Below are 22,725 nucleotides of genomic sequence, written 5' to 3'. Positions count from 1 at the left end.
TAGTCAAAATATCTCAGGTATGAAAGAGTAGGAAGTTCCACTTTGGAGGCAAGGAGATTTTTCTCAAGCCAAAAGAAAAGGAGCTTAGGACAAGAGCATTACAAACTTTATAGGATTTTAACTCAAAGTTTAGCAATTACTTAATTCAAAACCATCTTACTTACTTTTATAAATTACCAGTTCGGGTGACTCTATTTGTTAATTTTACGGTTTTCCCATTCTTCTATATATTCCAATAACTAAGTAGACACTATTTTGTGCTGAAAGCTTAGTGTTCTCTTTTAGTATTCAATGAATATTTTCGCATAACCCTGTTCGTACTAAAAGTGCGAACTGGACGCGTATGTCTTGCATCTTAGAGAAAACACAAAGGCTCTACTCCCAACCCCACCCCCACAGTGTATACTGATCATAGGAAAAACTCAGCCTGCACCTCTCCCCCAGAATAGGAAGATTATCGCACGTTAAAATCCATACGCAATCACCAACAACATTAGTGATTAAAAAACGCTGAAAAAGGTGGCGATAACAAGACAGTGGGCATACAAGAACAAAGAAATGGAACGGGTCGTCTTTAGTGGATTAGAAAAGATTGACTTTGGCCTACGGCCGGGGTGGGGGGGGGGGGGGGGAGACGTGCGGGGATGCCCGTTGTCTCGTTTAGGATAGCCTGTTCCAGGCGTTCAGATAGTAGAGCGTGGGAGAAAAATTCACGAAGAAAAAAAGGGGGATTTGGAGAACCGGGCGGCACACCCCCACCAAGAATTCCCAGGAGTACACCCCTCGAGAATTTCTATTAGCATCTACGCCCCTTTTAAGAGGAAAAACGAGGAACGGAGGGATTTCAACCCACTTGCGTAAAAATGGGCTAACAATAGCTAACAAAGAAATTTGCGATCTTTCGAACTCATGGATATTTGAAATAAAATTAATTTCTTTATTGCCTCAAGTTGAAACCTTGTCTTTTAAAGGCAAATAACTTACAATTCGTTACAACACGTGAAAAACAAATTGCGAGAGGTTTAAAATGTGTTGACAGTGGGTATCGTGACATAATATAACTAATTAGATTTTGCATTTGCAAGATTTTCAATGGAATTAACGATACTGTAACTTGCTGAAAAACAGCTTAGGTAGAAATGCCAACTTTTAAAGTTTCTGACAAGACCAATTGACTGTATTGTACGGTATTAACCAACTATCATTTTTAACATAATGCCTGTGCATGCAGATGAATTTCTAGCTGTTGCTTCTCACTGGGCTGCCTGAGGCCCAATCAAAAAAATGGCCAAAAACATAAAATCGGAGACAGATATCCCAGAAGGCGTTACGTGTCTTATTTCCCCTGCAGTGGGGCGGACTTCTGAGGGGGGAGGGGGTGGGGTGGGGGCGGTGTCCCTGCTTTCTTAACCGTGAATTTTCCATTCACTGAAAGCAGGAACAACTGTTCTTCATAGTTTAAACTCAGTTTAAGAGCTCGGTGTAGGAAATTTTAGACCACTGCAGCCCTCTACACGAGTCGTATACACGGCTTGTTTCCTTTAGCTGGAGAGACTGGCAACAAAATAGCTTTTCCGCTTTTCAACTTACTATTACCCTACCCTGAAGGGCAGAAAATATTTGTCACAAAAAATAAAATTTCCTGTAAAACTAAATAGTGAATGACATAAATAGGATGCCTTATAAAGCAAACAATTTAAAACACGAAACAAATAAACAACCGTTAAACATTACGAAAAGGCAGACTGTATCGAAAGGGAATCAATGTTGTGGTTCAATTTTATGCTTGGTTTAAATTTTATTCCCTTATGTTTTAGGGCATGGTAATGTATCATAATGAGTTTGAAACAAAGGGAATTAAAATTTCAACCAAGTTTAAAATTGAACCACAACCTCAACATGTCAATATCCCAAACAATTCCCATTTACGTTTTTCAGCCCATGCATTTCATAAAATTAATGCAAATTTTATCATTAAAGGTACAATGGCTTACGAACTCCAGCTGGGATCCACCATTGACGGAATCATCCTGTGGTTAAATGCTCCCATATATGAATTGTGTCCCTGTGCCATTCAACTTTTTAACTTATAAATTTCTGTCACTATGATGTGCTTATTGCAAGCTAGAAACATGGACTACTGTTATAACGAATTATTCAGGTCTGAGTCTTGTAAAAGTGATGTTTCACTTAGCTGATTGACTAAACGTTCTTCATCTTTGCTACTTAATGCTGAACCAACTTGTAGACTGGGTGATATAAGAGGTTCTAGATGGTCCCCATTTACCTATAAAAACAAGTAAAATAAATTAAATATACAGCTTGAAAGACTGTGGTCAATGAAAGAAGATGCTGGAGTTACATGTAGAGTTGGAGAGATATCAAGATTACATATACCCTTACATGTAAATAACATTACTGTATGCAGCCAGGTAACACTCATACAATGTAAAGTTGAACACAACACAATAAAAAGTTTCAAATCATTGAGCTTTTTCAGTTTGGATAATGGCAAAAAAATCACAATACAGTCAAACCCCTTTAATATGGACACCAAAGGGACAGAACCAAAATAAACTGTCCGCTTTACAGAGGTGTCCGTGTTATAGAGGTTGGGAGTGTATGATTATTGGCATTTCTGGGACCAAATGAACTGTCCATAATAGAGAGGTGTCCGTAAGGAGAGGTTAGACTGTACAACAAAATTCCACATTTATTTTTTTGGAAATCCTCAAAACAAAAATAAGTACCACACAGACTCCTAAAGGGAAAAGCCCTCTTGCCAGAAATCAGCATGTTTGTGTACATGAGTGGGGGATATACATACAATGGCTTGGATCATAACAATTATGATCCAGGCATATTTTACATGTAAAATGATTTTTATGGTGTCATTGGAACATACTAGTGCTTACATGTCTATCTCCCCACCAATTTTCACTAACAGGCTGATCTTTAACAAATCAACAGTTTCCATCTTGTTCTTTCTGGATATGCTAACCAACCTCAATATTTCACAATTTAATTTTGTGACATCATCACTTCTCTTCAATCTCTATATAAGTTCACTATACATGACAGGGTTCGTACTCTTTCAAGTTCTTCAAATTCCATGACTTTTTCCATGACCTTTTCTAGTTTTGCATGACCTTAGGTTTAGATGTCACTTTCAAAAATTTTCAAAACTTTACTTGTTTTAGCATATTTTTTGACCTTAAACAGTTCAACAGAAACAAACTCTGGTATCCACCAAAATGCATGCTGTTGATGCTGTTTAATTACTGCTATTTATCTTACTTTATCCTTGCTTTGTCCTCTGCAGTAACTAATCTACCAAACAAAACTTTAGTTTTCCATGACTTTCAAGGACCAAAAATTAAATTCCATGACTTTCCAGGCCTTGAAAACAAAATTCTTAAATCCCATGACTTTCCAGGTTTCCCATGATCTGTACGAACCCTGCATGAGTAACTTGCTGATAAAGCAAAGATGACAATAATCTCTTGATAAACTTACCATAGAATTAAAAAGAGATCTCCTAGCGGGTGAAACATGTACTATGTCTGATGCGCCATTTGCTGGACTGTTGTGGGGAACAGAATAAATAGGTTGTGGAGACGTTCCAATGGGGGTGCTTGAAAGTTGAAATGGATTAGCAGAAGGGGAAGCTGGGTTGGAAATTTGATGCGTGTTCATTTCCCTTCCTAGACTTGACAGCTGTTGTGTTAATCCTAAAAGTCCGCCTTCATCCACACAAAGAATAACCCATATTACATCTGGAAAAGAAATCAAGCACATTAATCGACAGTGATCTTCAAAGAGAATAGCTTGTCACTTGTCAGTATAGCTGCCATCTCTCCTTGCTCCTCACTGCTTGGAACAATACACAAGAGGACGTCTGTGCCTCAGTGACAGAAATGCCATTAACAACGTAAATCAGAGCAGTGAATTAGTTACAAATAGATCTGGTGAGTCCTGGGACTCATCTTGTGAAAAATCATGAGTCCTAGTGCAGAACCAATGAGTCCCAGTTCAAAAGTTAAAGCTGCTTGGATCACAGACTCCAAAACTCTGTTTTACAGATTACAGAAAAAAAAATATGCTCCTTCTGTTGTAAAGCACATCAAAGAGTAAGAGAGATATGAGTTGTTAAACAGCAGCCGCAAGAACAGCCACAGAAATCACACCAAACAGGATTTTCTACATCTATGCATCCTAGGGGACGCATGCGCTTATGCCATGAAGAATTTTGTGTCTTTGGGGATTCTTACGCATCAGGGACACAGGACGCAGGATGCAGAACCAGAGGTAACAAAATTACTGTCAGTGTTTACACTACATGTCAGTACATTATTTGTCAGGATGATGGGGTTCTAGATGTAAATTTGTTCCAGTTTCTCAGTTTTGCCTGGTCTGTTATCATAAAGGTTTGAGTTCTTCTGGGAACAAGCAAACCTTAGCTACATGTACATCCCTTTTGGGGGCCCTTCACATAGATATTGTACATGTAGCAAAGATAAAAGCCACTAAAGGTGATGTTACGTGAAATGATTTGCAACAACGACTTTTAGCACAACACAGCATTGCAATGTTGGAACAGTGTTGTAACTATTCGAAACAAAGCGCAACAATGTTTCAATGCTGTATTGTGCTAATACATTCGTTGTTGCGAATCGTCTCATGTAACATCACCTTAAAGCCACTGGCACCTTTGAAAATTATACACAGAAAGTTTGCTGGTGTACTACCATGTAGTTCTTTAACCTCAAACATGAATTAAATAATATTGTAAACAACTCACTCACCTCCAAAATATTGCCCCGTGGGGGTGCACATACGCCATTGACCTTGGTACATGCCTGTTTTCCCAGGTGATATCATGTTTACACTAAGATCATATTCTTCACCAGCACCCAAAGGTTTTACTGATACCATATTTATGGGACCTAGTTGATCCCCTGAAGTGTACTTTAGGAAAACCCCAATGGGCCATGCACTATTACCTGGTAAGAAAACAGTAACTTTCAGAGCTAGTAATAGCCAAGGGTTAGCAAGTCCGGGTGAGATCGATCGTAGGTTTAAATGTTCTTGTTCCAAAGCTGTACTTTGCTGTAAGTTTCATTAGTGATAGAAATCCATGTTATGGTCAATTGACACTCTGTCAAAAAGGGCATCTGCTGACCAGTGTCATCTGACTGTATTGTGGGCTAAAGTGTACAACTCATTGAGGTGACATGTTTTTTTACAGTTAAGTCTGCTGTAATGACCGAACAGATGAGGTTAACAAGTAGTATATATCAAAACAACACTACCGTATGAGATCCTAGCCTGTTCAAAGTAGGCTCTCAGTTAGTAAGAAAATACAAAAAAGAAAGTGGGGGTAGTGGTTAGGACTCAGGTGAGAAGAATCCTTCCCCAGTTGTTTCATTTCTTCTTAATGGTCCAGTTTGAATATCACATGACCCTTCTTAGAACCCACACGCCAAAAGCAGCGAAGGCTCGTTTTGGAAGGGTAAAATAAAAATGGCATTCATGGAAGCTTTGCTTTTTCTTTCTGCTCATTCCAACTAACTAAAGTGCTGGAACACTATGAGCCTCTTACCATTATTCTGAATTTTCCACGTTTTTAAAAAAGTTGTATTAGGTGGGACAGATTCTCCTTCTCCTATAGTAACATCCCGCATAAACGCCATACTGGGAAGATTTTCCTGGGGACTGTTAAAATCATAATATGCGCCTACTGCTGCCTAAAAAGAGAAATTAAAAAACAAAAAGATGAATGAAGTGAACTTTCATACAGTTAATAACTACATATAGCTAGATTTAATGAAGGCACTGAATAGGACCTTTATCTGATAGGCTGTGTTCAAGCAAATTGGACAACCAGGAGAAAAAAAAATACAGTTTATACTATAGCTATACCTTGCAGTGTATTGCAAGTTTATGGCTAGAAATTCCAATTTAACAGAAATTTATTAAACTGACATAATTTTTTGATCATGAAGTGCAGAACTTATGAGTGATTCTTCAAAATATATTGCCAGACAGCCATTAAAATCTACTTCAGTGATTTACAAGTGCACCAATTTATTCAAATTATCACTGTGGCACACTGATTGCTTTACTACATGTGTCTAACCAACGAATCCTATCAAAGCTTAAATAGCCACAAAATTAACATTAACAATAAAAATACCCAAATATTCGCAGCGTAGTCATTTTGATAAGAAAATATAACCAACGAAAAAAGACGATTTATTAATACTGTTTTATCAGATTATTTAAGTTCTAAACAAAACATACACAATGTATCATGTTTTTAGCAAAACTTAACCTATTTTGCTTAGCAAAGCTTTTGTAAGTTACATATTAATAAAGATAAGTTTACTGTCAGCTTACCTGTAGATTCCTTGGGACGAAGGAAATGGCGTTAAAAGAAAACCACATATTAGAATTTTCAATTTTTAGAAAATACAAGCTGTAAACATTCGAGAACGAAAAATCACATGTAATAATCAGTGTCGATAATCAGGCTTACCAATTTGTCATATCAAGGAAGAAAGCACAACCTGACGGATTGAGTTGGAAGTCCAACAATCTTTGCAGTTCATTTATAAGCACATCGCGGTCTGTCGTTCCCAGACAGCTGAACTTCGTTAAAAGGTCACTGTCTAACTCGCAATCTACGTCCATTCTAACCTTCTAATTCCTCCAGAGTGCCAATAAATTCGATTCTAAGCAACGCATATTTCAAAATGATTCAATGATGGAACGGCCAAAACCAAGCTCCGGTGACGTCATATTATTGGAGTCGCTGACCAAAAGCACTAACGCTTCATGTTTTGGCCTCGTTTTCATTATTCTGTCAGTGTTGTTGTGATGGAAGCTCGATGGAAGCTTCGATTTTGCCGACCTAAATTTTGGCGCATTTTGGGCGATCTTTATCATTACGATGAAGCGCGGATTTGAGCAAGAGAATCGCTACACTTTGTCCAAACATGCTACCGAATTTAAAAATAAGGTAACACTTTGCCAAACGTTTTCCGTCAAAATGTCTGGACTGATTACACAGTTTATTTTGATTTAATCGAAAACCCGCGTTTTTGAGCATAATATTTTATTGATTTCATTCAAGGTCAAAGTCTTGATTGAGAATGATGAGGAGAGAGCTACGCTTTATGAAGCTCTCAGCGGCTATCAAGGGTAAGCCTTAAAATTGTTCTAAATTAACGTAGAAAGTCCATAATCTAACCATATTTATTATTCATTCAGAAATGTTCCTCGTTTCTGATTGGTTCTGAACTAGGCCATTCCATTTAATAGCCACCCACCCCCCTCAGAATTAGCCCATTCCCCTTCCCTTCAGAAAAAAAGGGTATTTTTTTTCTTACCCTTACCCTCCAGAAATATTCCAAAGATCAAAGGTGCCAACACAGCTGCTCCCTTCAGAAATAACTTTCAAGACCCTGCAGAAATTCTCATCAATTGGGGGGGAGGAGGGTGTGGGTATTAAATCAAAGGGGGGATTCCATATGAGAGAGAGGGGGATTCTTGTCGGAAAATTAGAATTATTAAATCCTTTTAAGGAGAACAATCTGGGAATGGCTCTGAAGCTTTATTTGATCCCCAGAGAAGATCATTCATCATTTTTTGCTCATAAGTATAAATACTTTTTTGCACAACCCAAAGCAATACCTTTATGAGTTAAAATATTGATGTTCTGTTGACATTTTGTCCTTAACACCCTATGTGAGGTCAAAATCAGCATCCCTGTGATGTCACTTTTGTATGGTATTGTTCCCCCTTCCTCCCACTCATGATCTGAATACTCTATTTTGGTATGCTTGGGGTAGATTGTTTTAATTGCAATGTTCCTTTTCTAGGTCGAGCTCGATTTCGAAACTTGTCAATGATCTGAAAGCTGTTATTAACACTCCGAAAAGATATCCACTATTTAGAGAAGTAAGGTAAGTGTGAGAAGAATAAAAAATTATATTGCTTACCAATTAATTTAATAGTTGGTGTCTGTGAAATTCCAGAAAGGTCCCTAAATTCCTCGACTGAGTGTCAATGATTTATTCATCACTGTTAAAATAATAGGTTTTCAAATGCTATGCATTAAAATAAGTTCTTATTAGTTTATATGGACTGGATTATTTTAATTTAACTATTAATTATTTCTAGTTGTATTTGGGGTCATTTTTTATGGTTTCCCTTATGATGACAATCTTTAGTCTGTGGTATGTACAGAATATATACCAGACAGGGAAGTGAATTAGGCTTGAGAAACAAACTACAATCAAGGTGTAAAAATGGTTAACTTATACAATGTACTTAAAATAGATGGATGGGAAAGATGTTAAAGAAAAAATAATTGGTGTTAAAACCAAGGTCAGCTGACTGTCCAATGATCTAAGAATGAAAGGACTCGAAAATCTTGTAGAGTAAGTCTTTGCCTCTTTTGCCTTAATTTTTAAAAAACGTCTATTTAGACGCCAAACAATTATTTGATTTCATCTAAGTAACTGCAATCCACTATCCTGTGGACAAAAAAACGATGGTACTGGAAATTGTTGTATTTTAAACACAAAATATACCGTACATTAAATAATTCTGTTAGAATTCCCAACTAGTACCATATAGATAAAAACCTTTGATTAGAATCATTCTACCACAGATATTTGGTAAAACCCACAGATGCTTCTGCATATCTGAATTTGATTCCTAAGTCACCAAGGTATTGTAGTCATTGTCTTTTTGGATATCATGTTACTCTGTAGGCATATAAATTTTAAAATTCACTGTATTACATGTATATTAATCAACCACTTTCACTGCCGTTGATGACTAATAAAAACAAGCTGTTTATGAATTCAAAGTCTTTAAGTACAAATTGGAAAATGAAAAAATACTATATTTTGTTAAACAGTAGCCTAAATTATTGAAATTTGATGATTATTTAAGACAGAGACAATTTTTTTTTATTTACTGAACAATGCACAATGTTTAGCTCTTTGACATTCACTTGTGCAGTAGGAGTTACTTCCAGTCCTAATAACTCGAACCTTCAAGGGAAATCGAAAAAAGTTCGAGTTATCGGGAGCTCAAAGAAAATAGCTGGAAGTAAGGAAAAAACAGTTTTTACTGCACAGTGAACATTTTAATCACATTTAATTCTAGAAATGTTAAATTAAAATTAAAAGATACTTCTAGATTATAAATCAGAATGTAACATAACAAAACATTGCCTAAATAGAGCATTCAGTTTACTGTTTTGAGAAATAAAACTGTTTCACGTAAGATTTGAGACAAACAACATTGCCCTTCTTTTTTGTGGCAATACTTCTCACACACAACCCCCACACCCCTCCCACCGGTTGCGGTTGCACGTTATAATTCCTTGGCACCCTGTGCACTTGAATTCTACTCATAAAGCATTCAACCTTGAAACATCCTCCTCTTGTGCTTGGTAACAAAGATTGTACAGATTTCACAAAATGCAATGCAAGTTTCTTTAAAAAAAATCAGCCAGTCAAAAAGCAATATACAATCCTGTCAATGTAAGAATTTCAGTCTCAAACAAGCTTCAGGTCTGATATGGCAGGGGTCTGGCGAGTCCAGACCCCCCCTATCCCTATCAGACCTGACGCCCGGATCCACCACTGGTTAAGGACATTAAATTCAACTGTGTTGTAGTGATGGCATACGTCTTATCAAGTTGCAACACTTTGGAAATGGAGGCATAGGTTTCAGTATTCGTGGAGGTACGTGTAGTAGTTGTTCCAGTTTTCTTAATCAGTTCCCAGATTAAGGTCCCACTTAATCCAATAGATAGTTTTTACAATCCATGATAACTCATCGGGAGATGACTGTCACTAAAATTCCCACTCAAAAAAGAAGGGACTGGTTCATAGTCCACCAATGTGCAAGCTCCAGATCAGAACTTGCTGCGTAGTGCTAAATAAAATGATAGTTTCTCTGTGGTATGGGTCAGCCATTCCATAATAAATTACAAAATTGAATTTCCACTCTCATCAGAGCAAGCACAGGTGTTTTTCAGCAATGCACGTCAAACCAGAAGTGGCAGTCCTTCTAATGCCTTGTACATGTATTTGCTAAGTGTATTTGCTCTTATTGAGACAATCTGCCTGAAAATTTGGGTGCACAGCAACCAAAAAATGCAAAAATTATGTCCACTTTCAGTTGACGTGCGCCTTGCTCATAAGCGTCTTGATTAAGGTCCCTAATGTAGCCTTGCCTTCTGGGAAGGAGCGCGTCATTTCTAAGACAATAATACTAAGTGGAAAAGTGTTCATAAAATGGTGCCACAGACAGTCACACAATGTACATGCAGGAAAACTGTACTTCTGCGTGTCTTTAACTTGATGCATAATTGAAGGTATAAATCTAGTTATCAATATTATATTTGGATATAATTTGTATTAAATTGTTTTGTTTAGGACGAGAGCATGGGGTCGGAATTTTTGTTTCTCTCGTTTCTCGAGGATCTCAGGCTGACCTAGTTGGACTGAAGGTATTTACAGTGTACTATTATTGCTGCATGGTCTTAACTCACTGAAAGACCCAAACATCGACGGTTTATTGAATGTACATGTAAGCATTAGGAATAGTATGTTTGAAGCGGAAAGTGTCAGCATGAGAAAAATTAATCAGTACATGCTCTGGATTTGATAAAGAGTTAGAAACAGGATGATATGCATGTAATACTGGATGATCAGTTATCCCGTCTATTACACCAGAAACACACAAAACGGCCCGTGTGAAACGGCGTTGTACCACTTGTCATCAGTTTAAATATCTTCTAAGCATTCCTGAATGATCGCAGTTCTGCCCAAAAATCACTCACTTCCTTAAAAGTATTGTTAAGATCCATGGGCTTTCGCGAAAACCTCTTGCAGAAAAGAGGGCTAATAAGTGCTTTGACAGAAAGCAAACAAACTAGAAAAGCTAAAACCATGTCGAGAGAGAAGGAGAAAGTTGTTTGTGTGTTAACCTGCCTTAAGGCGGTTTTTTGTTTTCGGGGAAGTGCGAAATTCGAGGACAGGGAAAGGGAATGATCAATTTAGGTTTCAGGGAAACTGCCCACCTACGCCTCCCCTAAGCCAAAAGTGCCAATGTTAGCTTAGGGGAGGGGTAGGTGGGCAGTTTCCCAGGAACCTGAATTGATCTGGGAAAATAAGGAACAACAAGGTCCTTCCCCCCCTCGCCTACCAAAGAAAAAAGGAAGAAGGACCACCTGATTTAAGGTTATTCTCCTGTGCACGACTAAACCCAAAAAGCAGTAATATTTGACTTGTAAAGTAATCAACTAAACTCTTGATGGTTCTGCTTCATTTTACCTGGGTGTGTGTGCAAGTATCTGATTGCGATCTGTTCTCTTCAGGCAGGTGATGAAATTTTGAGTATTAATGGATTATATATTGCTGATTCAACCCATGGGGAAGTGGTAAATATCCTGAGATCTCGCAAAAACCTTCTTCTTAAAGTACGAAGTAAGTATCTTAATTTACCGTTTTTTCTTCCTTTCTTGTTTTGCAAAATACCGGGTAGATTTAATGAAACTGAGTGTGTCTGATGAGTATTTTGTATTTTATCTACAGCCACAGGAAAAGTACCGTGTAAAATGTAAGTTCTGTTTGTTTGTTTGATCCGCTCACCACGCTTGACAACAAACCGGCACCACTTATGACGTCATCAGTTGAAACCCTCAAAGCAACAAAACACTTATACATACATAACTGTGATATATCTCCATAAACGGGCCAGATAAGAAGCCTTCGTTAACTTGTGCCAACTCGGATAGAAATTCTGTCTCAGTACTCATTCCTCGGCACTTTTGTGAAACGTTTCCCAGCAGAAAGGAGAAAGAACTCAACGGTTTGCTCTTTGTTCATGTCTGAACGCGCCAAAAGACGGTGTTTTTGCACTAGAAACGAAAGCAGGTAAAGTTTACATTGTTGCTGAATTGTTGTATGTTTGCCCGATGTTATTGATCACGAAATTTCGACTCAGATTTTTCTCTCTCTTCTCCGCAGAGGTTCCGCCAGGGTCACGGTATCCCAATAGGGAGGTTTAGCAACAACGACGGTGCCGATAAGGAAAAATGAATTCGCCTTTTTTTTCCAATTTTGTTGCGTTCATTCCACCTCGCCGAAAAAAGCCAAATGTACTCTGTAAGTGAATTTTCCTGGAGTTGACTTCTTGGGAACCGCACCCAAATGTACAAAGAGAAAGAAACATTCCTCTTTCTGTGTTAAAGTCCCCCAGGAAACGTCGCATAAGGAAATTTCACGTCTTGGTCGTGCAGGGATGGCAAGAAAATCTACCAAAAAGCGTGCTGCACGTGCAAAATTGTTGTTTTGCTCATTAAACCTATTGCTCCTTTGACGTTCTCGTTTCCGTCGCCGTCGCCGTCGCCGCCGGCGTTGCTAAAGCTCCCCTATATCGTCTCTTGCTCGCTTTCTTTTTTTCCTCTCCCCAATACCGGTATTGTACATAATCTATCAGAGCATTGTTTGTTAGAATGCTTGCTTTGCGTCTCTGTTTTTCAATCAGAAATGAGGTCATAAGCTGGGAGACTGCTGAGGGAAAAGAAAATGTCTACTACCATCCTGATCTACTGGTTAGTGTTCTGGGAAATACCAAGAAAGTAAAATCATCTCATAAAACGCACAAGAGATTTCCAGCAAACCGTCTTATTGTCAATGTATGGTTAGACATCTGGTTAGCACATAGTGCTGAGTTCAATAAAATTTCACAAAACTCTAGTCTGGTGGCGCTTGACAACTAGAATTCACTCAGGGCAAGTCATGTATAAATAAGTTTAAGCACCATGTTGAAAAAAAAAGACCTTAATAAGATTCGACGGGTCAAATGGAGGAGGTTGGGGGGGGGGGGGGGGGAAGGGTTTCCGCGCACAAATTTTCGAACAAATGAGAGACTGCTCATAGTATGGAAAAGCACTCACGCAAGGAAAGTGAACTAAAAACTTTTGAAAGAAATCAGACTCCTTATTAGCCTCCCCGCAGACGTCCTTTAGATCGTCGTTATTCTATCGACTTATCGAGACTGAGGTACAAGGCACGAAGCTGAGACGGCGAGGGTCCTCTCCCTATGGTACCGAACTACAAAACTGTATATAGACTATAATACGTACCTGAACGTAATAGAATGCTATTAAATCTCATAAAAATTCATTGAAGCAAGACCCACCTGGCCTCTTAGTAGCCAAGGTACGTTTTTAGCCTTTTTGACACGTAGCTCCGTGTAAGGTAGAAAATGGCCGTACATGTAAAAGGACATGTAGCACATTCAGACGATAAGAGGTAAATACCACCATCCTGTAAGAAAAAAAATTGGGTGAAAATTTCTTGTTGACTTATAAATCCGATTGCAGGATTATCTGATTAAAGAAGGCGACTTCCTCGATGAAGCATTGTTTCAACCTGCCCCAGATGACAAGCAAGTTACGTTGATCGTTGGTCCGAAAGGAATCGGTTGTAGGTAAGAGTTAATTTCAACTCTTTGGTTTGTCAGACGGGTGAAGGGGGTGTGTGAGGTTGATATAGGATTTGCTTCTTCTCGACCCCCATCTTAGATTTTATGAATAATAGACATATGACTGACTCGTCGACATTCTGCATCGCCTGGAAGGGTGAGGAATACTGTATATGTAGAATCCGAGCTTTGCGGCGCTGACTTTGCGCTACGTACTAGCCGAATATATATTATAGAATCGTCTTGGTATAAATTCGGTGTTCAGACAAATTTTGGCTACAAATTCGACTTCACTTGATTCGTCTGCCACCACGTCTGATAGACCTACTGACAGACAAGACCAATTTTGGGGGCCAAAATTTGTTTGAACACCGGATTCATATCTAGACGATTTATCTGTCTCTGTCGGATATTTCGTCTTTAGTATAAATTCGGCCACTTACTCTTCTTCGTCCGCCCTACGCTTCCTCCCATCATCCTCTGCGCGCTCACTCGCGCGCCTCTCTTTTCTCTATCTCCCCCGTTTTAGAGCTACTGTTTGCTTCCTTTGAACGAAGAAAAGACCGCGAACATTTCAAGTTATCCACCCAGTCCCCCTTTAGTCTGCGAGAAAGTTCTCTAGAGCAACTGTAGCCCCCGCCCTGGGAACTTACTCGCAGGCTAGTCTTTTTTAGATATTTCTATCTCTGTTTCACTGCTGCTGTGCAAACATTTTTATGAGCCGTCTTACTTTCTTCCCAGCGTGCGTAATGGTGTTCCAGGCAAAGAAGGATTGTTTATTATATCAGTAACTTCAGGTTCACTGGCAGACAAGACTGGTGTGCGGGTAAGTTTGAAATTAGTGAATGGTTGAATAAATGAATTGTCGAGGATGAGAAGACAAAAACAGACGTGTCATCTTTACATAATAGAGACTTTAAGATCCAACGACACGACGGCAACGAGAACGTCGCTTAATAAGTGAATTTGCATTCTTTCAGAGCGCGATTATTCCTACCCACTTACTTTGTCAAATGTAGGCCAACCCTCCTGGAAATGAATTGTAGGGACCATATATATCCAAGTTCAGAAAGAGAAATAAAGTTTCGTAGTTGCTTGTTCACGTTCGCCATAAAACGCGAACTAGCATTTTGACGTCGTAGTCGTGCAAAGACGGCAAAGAAATTTACGTGCAAAGTTGTTGTTTTGTCAGTATATCAGAAGCATATAACCCCGAAGTTATATGCTTCTCTGTATACATTAAACCTATTGTTTTTTAGACGTTCTCGTTGCCGTCGCGTCACTGGATCTTAAAGTGTCTAATATATTAGGCTCATTTAGCAACAGAACGGGAACGTCAGTTGACAACGGCGAGGGCACATTAAACAAATGGCTTGACCAATGGCAGAGCGGCAAATTGGGCACCGGAAGTGGTGTTTAGTCCTTTCCGCGCGCCTTCCCGTCGTCAACTGACGTTCCCGCCCTGTTGCTAAATCAGCCTATTAACAACGCAACCCACATAGCCCATGATATGAATGATGTGTGCAAGGGAGACCACACCGCCGGAGAAACTTCTCCTCTTTTCGAACAGTATTGTGGGTTGTTTTACAGTCCCTTCGATTTGACTTATGAAATAAGGATGCGTACAATGAGGCGATCATCTGAACTGAGATCATTGTATCTTACCAGTTTTCCAAAGAACCGAGTTGCCCCGGTCAAGGTAAGACCCGGGGGGACTCCCATATAAAAGTGACGGGTATGCTCGTCGGAAAATTCAAATTAAACCTCTAAGGGAGACCAGTGTGGGTGTGGCTCAAGCTTAAACTGACCCCAAAGGGAGATTTCTGTGTGGTCAGTGTCAGGGCATATTTTGTAAATTTCTTTATGCATGGCGGTACTAAGCGAGAACTGAATGGGCAAATATTGTGACTTTCCATCGTAAACACCTTTAAGTGAGACCGAAATCTGCAATTTTCACCTCAAAGCGAGACGACGAGAATCCCCGTCACTTTTATATGGGAGTCCCCCCCCCCCCGGCAGTAAGAATCCACGACCTCCCGCGACGGTTACTACAAGGGCTGATTTGCTACGTGATTCTGACAGTGTAACTAAACAGTGTACCGTTATTTGCTCCACTGGTGTCGTGCCAGTGTCTTTTCAATGAATGGATTTTTCACTAGGTTTGAACTTTTTTTCACGCATATTTATTCCTTAACTGGTATTTTTGACTGTTTGTTTAGATCGGTGACCAAATTGTTGCCGTCAATGGAAAGAATATTATGAAACTAAGATATTCGGAGGTAAGTAAAATTTGTTTGTTCGTTTTTTAATTTTTGATTCAGAAATATCTTCAACAGTTTAGTTAAGTGATCAACTGAAGCAGCCGAGAAAAAGCAAAAACATAAAATATGTGGCAATGAATTTATCTAAACTAAGGAAATCCTGAAAACTGGTTAGTTGAGAGTTCGTTATTTGCAAGCAGCACAACTAAAAGTTAGGTGTTTTTGGGCATAGGGGAATTCCTAGTATACGCTCATGTTCCTTGGTTACAAAATCAATAGCCTGCGTTTTTTCAGGGGGAAATATCGAGGACACGCGCCCACGAGGGGCCCTCCCCTCTCCCCTTTGCGTGCTCCCCTCGCGCGTTCTATAACAACTTACCAAAAAAACTAACCGGCGCCGGTCACGCAGGCTACAAAATCAAAGGATTGTGAAGATATAAAACGGTAATTGAAATAAATCGATAAATCTAAGCCTACGTATTGTCAGGGTGAAAAACTTCAGGTTCAGTCAGTGACGTGTGCATTCGCGCCGCTACTTTAAAACTACAGGCGCATGTCAAGTTGTATTTAGGGTTATGCCTTCGAGGAATTAGTTTGAAGATGAGTTTTAAGGTGTAAATGCCGGTATCCTTCATTGTTCGTTGTTAAGTTACTACCGGAAAGGCTTACCACCCTTACTGGCTACAGGTAATAGGGACTTTAAGATCCGAGGACCGCGACGGCAGCGAAAACTTCGCTTAAAAATGAATTCGCGTTCTTTCAGTCTTTATCTCGATTATTTCTACCCACTTACTTTGTCAAATGCAGGCGAACTGTCCTGAGGTTGAATTACTTAGTCTCGACATATCCAAGTTCAGAAAGAGAAAGACAATTTCATCCTCGCTTGTTTATGTCCTCCACATTATGCATTTTAACGTCGTAGTCGTGCAGTAACGTCAAAGAAATTTACAAAAAAGTGTGCTGCACGTGCAAAGTTGTTGTTTTGCTTATTAACCTATTGCTTTTGTTGACGTTCTCGTTGCTGTCAGCGTCGCCGGATCTCAACATTACTTAATTATAATAGCGCACCGGTAATTGCGGCCTCCATGATCTACACCGAGTCATTATATCTTAACGTCCTTTGCAGGCAATCTACTTGCTAAAGCCATTCAAGGAGTTACATCTTGTTTTACGTCATAACAAGGTATAGTCGTTCAGATTGAGTATAATTGTATAAAAGTACTGTTACCAGGGGTTGAGACGGAGGGGTATCGGAATATGGCACCTGGGCATGTGTAACGCAAGGCCCGATCCTTTGGCGGATCCCGGGTACATGCTGCCCTGAAAGATTTTGAAACTTTTCATTTACAGAGATGCATTTTTCTGCATTTGTCAATAGAAAGTATACGAAAGGGATACCTTTCTCCTGAAAAGTGGTATATAAAAGGGTAAGGGGTTAGACCTCAGGGCGGAGCCTCCCTTATAAACATTTGTTGAGTACCCCCCCCCCCCCCCTCCCTCCCACCGGGACGGATTTTCCCTAACTGGTCCCAGTCAAAAGTTGAATAAACCCCTGAAGGGTCTATTGACAGACGCGTCTCATTATAAACAAATAAATAAAAGTATTACTGCGTCGTAATTCAGGAAGCCGAACAGTTTATAATGGAGGAAATCGCCAAACAACAGGAAGACAAACTGCCTGAATTTGCCATCAAAACCCAGATCCTGGCTCGAAAAGCTGAGGAAAAGAAAAAGCTGGAAAAAGCTAAGGAACAAATGCACTTTCAAAAATTAACAGAAGATAAAGGGGATGATGCTGTGGAAGGAAACACAGGTAGTGTGGTCAACCTATTAGGTACTGCTTAGAACTTCAGCAAGTGAAACTTGGCTGACATTTCTCACAGAGACACGCCCACAGGATTGCCACCTTTTAATCGGGCATTGTGAGTGTGAGCGGGGGGGTGGGGGGTGGGCGGTTTCCTCGGGTGTTCTTGTACAGCGGCAGAACTTGCTTAGTCGGTAGAGATGACTAAAATGCATTTAAAACACTCAGTGGAAAGAGAAGTAGTAAAAGAATTCAGAGAGAACGTAAGAGAGGTCGCATATAAAACACTGCAGAGGGACAAGGTCGGATAGAAATTCTCTTCAGTCTCTTGCCAGATCAGAATTCCATGTTGAACTTAACCGAATCTAAATTAAAACTAAGTGGTGATTTTTTTTTTCCTTTTTTTCTTTGAAAGTGGAGTGTAAACGTGTTCCTACATGTTGTTGATATCCGTTTTGGGGCTAATCACGTTTTTTTGTTTTATTAAATTGTTTTATTTTTTACCAATTTCAAGGTAATAATACCAACAGCGAAGAAACCTCTGACGCCTCGGTTCAACCGTTTGAAGAATCACATTCAGTGGAAGTGACACCGAACAGCCAGAAAAGAGCAGCATTTTCAGAAACGTAAGCTACAATAAGACCCCGGTATAACGACTTCCAAGACGATAACCAGATTTCATCCACTACCTCTTCCTCATTTATACTGCCATCTTGCTATTACGGCCACTTTGATTTGTCCCGGCGAAATGCCTGGACAGTTATAGATATGAAAACCTCTTAAATGCGGCCAAGGGCCACATTTTAAAATCCCAAAGTACAGATTCATCTCAGTAATACGGCTGTTTAAACCAGATGTGCATTTCAAAACACATATCCCGGCTTTTCTGAGTGTCTGTGTGAAATCATATTGCACACTCGAAAACAGTGACTTCTTGTGCAAAGTCAGCAGATAAGCACCCCTTGAGTTAAAACGAGAAAATAAAGTAACCATGGAATACTTGACCCTACCCCGATAATACGGACAAATTCTTAATTACTGCCCGTTAGTGGCATTATTATCTGGGTTCTGCTGAACAGGGACCCATTAAAACGACCGATTTGCCTGGAGTCTGTTGGTGCTTTGTTCTCATTGGGATTCCATTGTATTTGTTCCAGTTTGTGAAAATGGATACCCGGTATCAATTAAAATGTAAGGGAGCTTATATACGCCTTGCGGTCTATTATCTTAAGTTGGCATACAGTAGAACCTCGATATAACGAATCTCTCTACAACGAAGTCCTCGGTTTAACCAACGCCCTAGTAGTCTCGTTATAACGATTGAAACCTCGTTAAAGCGAACACATTTTGCCAGTCCCTTGGGCCTTCGTTATGTATCGAGGTTCTAATGTACTTTATTGCTGAAGTACTAGTTTATCCTCATATTATGTTTCAGAATTAAAGTGGTTGTGACAGGACCTAGTGAAAGCCGCCATAAGGAAACAGTACTAGCTGATGTACACCCCACGCCATTAAATCTCGATAACAAACAGGTATCACGTTTTACTGAAGAATTGTAACCGCTTTAATGGTTCAGGACATTATCCAAAGAGTGTACCGGACTCAAGAGTTTGTTCCCAGCGTCTTGAAAGCCCTCCTTAACGTTCAAAATAGTAGACAAAACTATTAGTAACCGAAGGTTAGGGAGTGTGGGTGAGATCGATCGAAACACAAAACGCTTTTGCAGAGGTTTCACTTGATAGAAGGTCCAAACGTGCGTAATCAGATTTCATTCTGTATTCCATTCATTGTTAGTGGAAGTCTAAACGAGAGATGGCTACAAACGTACCGCGCATGCGTAATAACAACCTGAAGATTAAGACAGCGGGCGACCTGAGGAGCCGGCAATGAATTATCTCTTTGACTGACAGGACTTTTAAATAAGCGTTATCTTTCCTTCTATTTTATCTGTGGACAGTTTCAAGATGATGTGCTTGAGGAAAGAGAAGCTCACTTCTTATCAATTGAAAAGGTAAATATAGAAGTGGAGGAGGCTTCCGGTGATTTTCTTCAAATTCTTCTTTTCTTATCTCGGGTTCTCTAGCTGTAGTCACTGTCTTACATTACTGAAATCGCAGTGAGTTTTCTACCTTGTCGTTTCTTTTTACTATTAACCTTCTCTAAGATGGACACCTTTGGGACCGGCACTAAACAGTAGGGGATCCAGCGGAGGGGCCCGGGGTCCCAGCGCCTCCCCCCCTTATTTTTAGACCAAACTGAGGCCCGGAGGGCCGAAAAATTTTTTTTGAGTCCGCCCCCCCTCTTATCTCAGGGTCTGGATGACTATAGCTTATAAAAGGAAGTAAAGAAAGGCAGAGACCAACTGTAGGTGTGTCCGTTTTACCGAGGTGTCCGTCCTATAGAGGTATCTGTTAAGAGAGAGTCGACTGTATACCTTTTTTTTCCTTTTAATAATTCTACAGCTTTCAGACTTAGGAATGGAAATTGAAGAGCGTGATGGCGGAATATTCGTAAAAGAAGTTCAGGAACATGGCTGTGTGGCTGTCCATGGTAAGTTGGCGCACCTTTGGTGTATGGTGGTTGATGCATGTTATACTTGTTAAAAGGGGCAATCATGACTTAGAAAACTCATTATGTATAAAAAAACTCATTGTGTATCCCAGCGAAGAACTGCGGAAGAGACAAACCTCATTCGGGTGAGGACCAATTCCGCCAGCCACGCAAGCTAAAACCCTATTTGTGAAATGCTTTACTCAATTTGCAATATCTACCGATTTAAGCGAATTTGGCTCTAATAGTCTCTATTTCTTGTTCATGTTAGGCGGTGTCGAGCCAGGAGACCAGTTGCTTAATGTTGAGGGAATCAGTCTACTGGGAATCAATGTACAGCAGGCGCATGAGGAACTTAACAGAGCCATGAGCAGGAGCTCGGTAGGATGCGTTTTGCCGATTGCTTTAGACACATCTTCGTTTGTACCCTGTGTGGTTATATATTGTGGCAAAGAAAAATATGAACTGGAAGAGTAGCAATTCTTGTTATCGCCATACCATCAAAAGCTACGGAAAATCTTCGATATTCCTTTTGCTATAGACCATAGTCCTTGGCTCCGAGGTTTGGGGGAATAAAACAAAAGAAATCATCTTGAGGCTCAACAATGAATAATACATTTCTTTTTTCTTATTCCCCCAAGTCTCGGAGTCAAGTATGAATTGTAATATATGGAAAATGCACAAGTGATAATTTATGTTCTCGTTTCGCCCAGGTTGCCGGTCGAGCAGCATTTTTTATTTTCACGGCTTTTTTTTTTCATCAGGAAAATCTTGATTTGGTTGTTGCTAAGGGAAGTGGCAAGCGGCGCACAGTTCTAAGAAGTGGGAGTGTAGTCAGAAAAAGAGATCCAGTCACAGGGGGAGAGGTGTAAGTAGTTTATTTGCTCAGATGGGGAGTGTGCCGTAGTAAAATTCTTAACATGACGGGATATTTGTTTTATGTGTTGGCATGTTCTCTCACGTAGTATGGTTGCTGTCAAAAGGGGGTTAGCTATAGGTAAGAGATTTATTAAGTATTTGTCGCTTTGGAAAATGACGCTATAATTTCATTTAATGGCACCCTAAGAACGCCAATATATCAAGAGTTTCTTGAAAGACTTGTTCGTTGAGCGATTTCAAGCGAAAGAGAAAGAAACAGAATTTCGAAAAACGGTGAAAGGATATCACGAAAGATTATTCCTGGCTATACAATTCAAGCACACAAGCACACAGGGTTTGCACGTGGAAGAAGAAGAGATTAAAGTGGTGATCCGAGGCTTGCCTAGTCTCCTTTGGTAGAATAATTCTACCAAATCTCGGGATGCTTCAAAAACAACACTAGTTTTCACGAAGCTAAGTGTGACGGGCGACAGGCCCGTGTAAACTCTATTTAACGGTCCTGGATAAGTTCAAGGAGTCTAAATATAACGCAATTTTGATTTTTTTTTTCGTCTTTTTTTTGTAGATATGACACTTGGCTATGATACATTTTCGACAAACGAAGAACACAAGTGGAATGGAAAAAAAATCAGAATAACATTTTAAAAAAATTATTTCTATCGACATATAGTCTCTCTTACCGAACTCGACTCGCGTCCTATCGCTTAAACATTTCGATATATTTAGTTTTTATTATCTCTCCACTTTAAAATAGCTTGAAAATACTTTTTAAAAAATGTTTCCAAACCACCCTTTGCAAGCTTAATACCTCCACGTTGCCTCCTTGTATCAGTCGATTTTACTTTCGTCTTTGAGGGGAGGGAATTCGTAACTTTTTATTGGTCTTTTTTGAATGTTTGTTTTTGTTGGTGACGTGTATGCTGTCTTTAGTGCCGGCTGTTAAGAGATGGAAGAAGTGTCTAAAAATTGTGATAATTTTGGTGTAGGCTGCGCTGAATCTGTGTATTGTTTATTCGGTGCTGAGCAATGACTGAATCGTATCGCGTTTATACGGAAGACCTTTTCGTAACCCTACCCTTCGCCGTTCCCTTCCATTACCCTTTTTGCCCCACATACCCTCCCTTCGCCCTTTGTGAGACACTTTGACAAAAAAAAGGGCAGATTTTTTTTCTTTTCGTTAAGTCGATTTTCTTTTCCAGTCACGCCTACGGGTTAAAATAAAGGTTAAGGAAATACGCTACCTACTATTTGATCGTTACGCATGAAAAAAGGAATAGTAGAATATTACATTTTTAGTTATTTAATTGCTGTCTGGTCTTAATTTAGGGAATTATTACTTTATTATGAAGTGTGTTTGTAAAATATGAGTTATTTATTTAAGGCTGTATTGTAGTTATTTATGAAATTATTAAATATTGCACCTGTACAAATTGAAGAGGTTTATAGAAGGTAATTGCCTAATGTCGGTTAGTTATTTTTCATCTCTTCAATGCAAAGATTCCTCTTGCTTCAATGTTTTATGTCCTCTGTAAGTTAATTTTTGGAATTAACAGAACGTTCATTATCAGGTTGTATGTTCTAAGTCTACTTTGAGTTCTCAGCTAAACGCCTGGCCCAGTATCGAAATACAAATTTTCAAACTGATTTCCTTTATTTTTGTTAAAGAAGCAGTTGAGAGAATTTGATAAAGACCAAAGCATTTTCCCTTTGGGT

At 39.4% G+C, this 22,725-nt stretch overlaps 2 protein-coding genes across 2 annotated transcripts; one reads left to right on the top strand and one right to left on the bottom strand.

The window, feature by feature from the left end:
* Positions 1-1,510: 1,510 nt before the first annotated feature.
* On the bottom strand, positions 1,511-6,786 carry LOC140941396 (protein ILRUN-like). The gene is made up of 6 exons (XM_073390390.1): positions 6,539-6,786; positions 6,400-6,409; positions 5,603-5,747; positions 4,806-5,003; positions 3,517-3,776; positions 1,511-2,287 (listed from the first exon to the last, which is right to left on the bottom strand). Exons 1-6 carry the CDS (start codon positions 6,691-6,693, stop codon positions 2,144-2,146), a joined length of 912 nt encoding a protein of 303 aa, XP_073246491.1. The 5' UTR covers positions 6,694-6,786; the 3' UTR covers positions 1,511-2,143.
* An 88-nt stretch (positions 6,787-6,874) lies between these two features.
* LOC140940319 (uncharacterized) lies at positions 6,875-22,549 on the top strand. The gene is made up of 21 exons (XM_073389256.1): positions 6,875-7,021; positions 7,136-7,203; positions 7,884-7,967; positions 8,678-8,737; positions 9,697-9,764; positions 10,461-10,534; positions 11,405-11,513; positions 11,622-11,646; positions 12,577-12,643; positions 13,418-13,524; positions 14,260-14,344; positions 15,738-15,797; positions 16,906-16,962; positions 17,403-17,592; positions 18,098-18,209; positions 19,019-19,115; positions 19,541-19,594; positions 20,046-20,133; positions 20,405-20,514; positions 20,898-21,001; positions 21,578-22,549. Exons 1-21 carry the CDS (start codon positions 6,953-6,955, stop codon positions 21,594-21,596), a joined length of 1,707 nt encoding a protein of 568 aa, XP_073245357.1. The 5' UTR covers positions 6,875-6,952; the 3' UTR covers positions 21,597-22,549.
* Positions 22,550-22,725: the final 176 nt, after the last annotated feature.

This window comes from Porites lutea, chromosome 6, assembly GCF_958299795.1.
Source record: "Porites lutea chromosome 6, jaPorLute2.1, whole genome shotgun sequence".
Lineage (NCBI taxonomy): Eukaryota > Metazoa > Cnidaria > Anthozoa > Scleractinia > Poritidae > Porites > Porites lutea.
The sequence above is the reverse complement of the archived record's forward strand: the minus strand, read 5'-3'. Positions and strand labels throughout refer to the sequence as shown.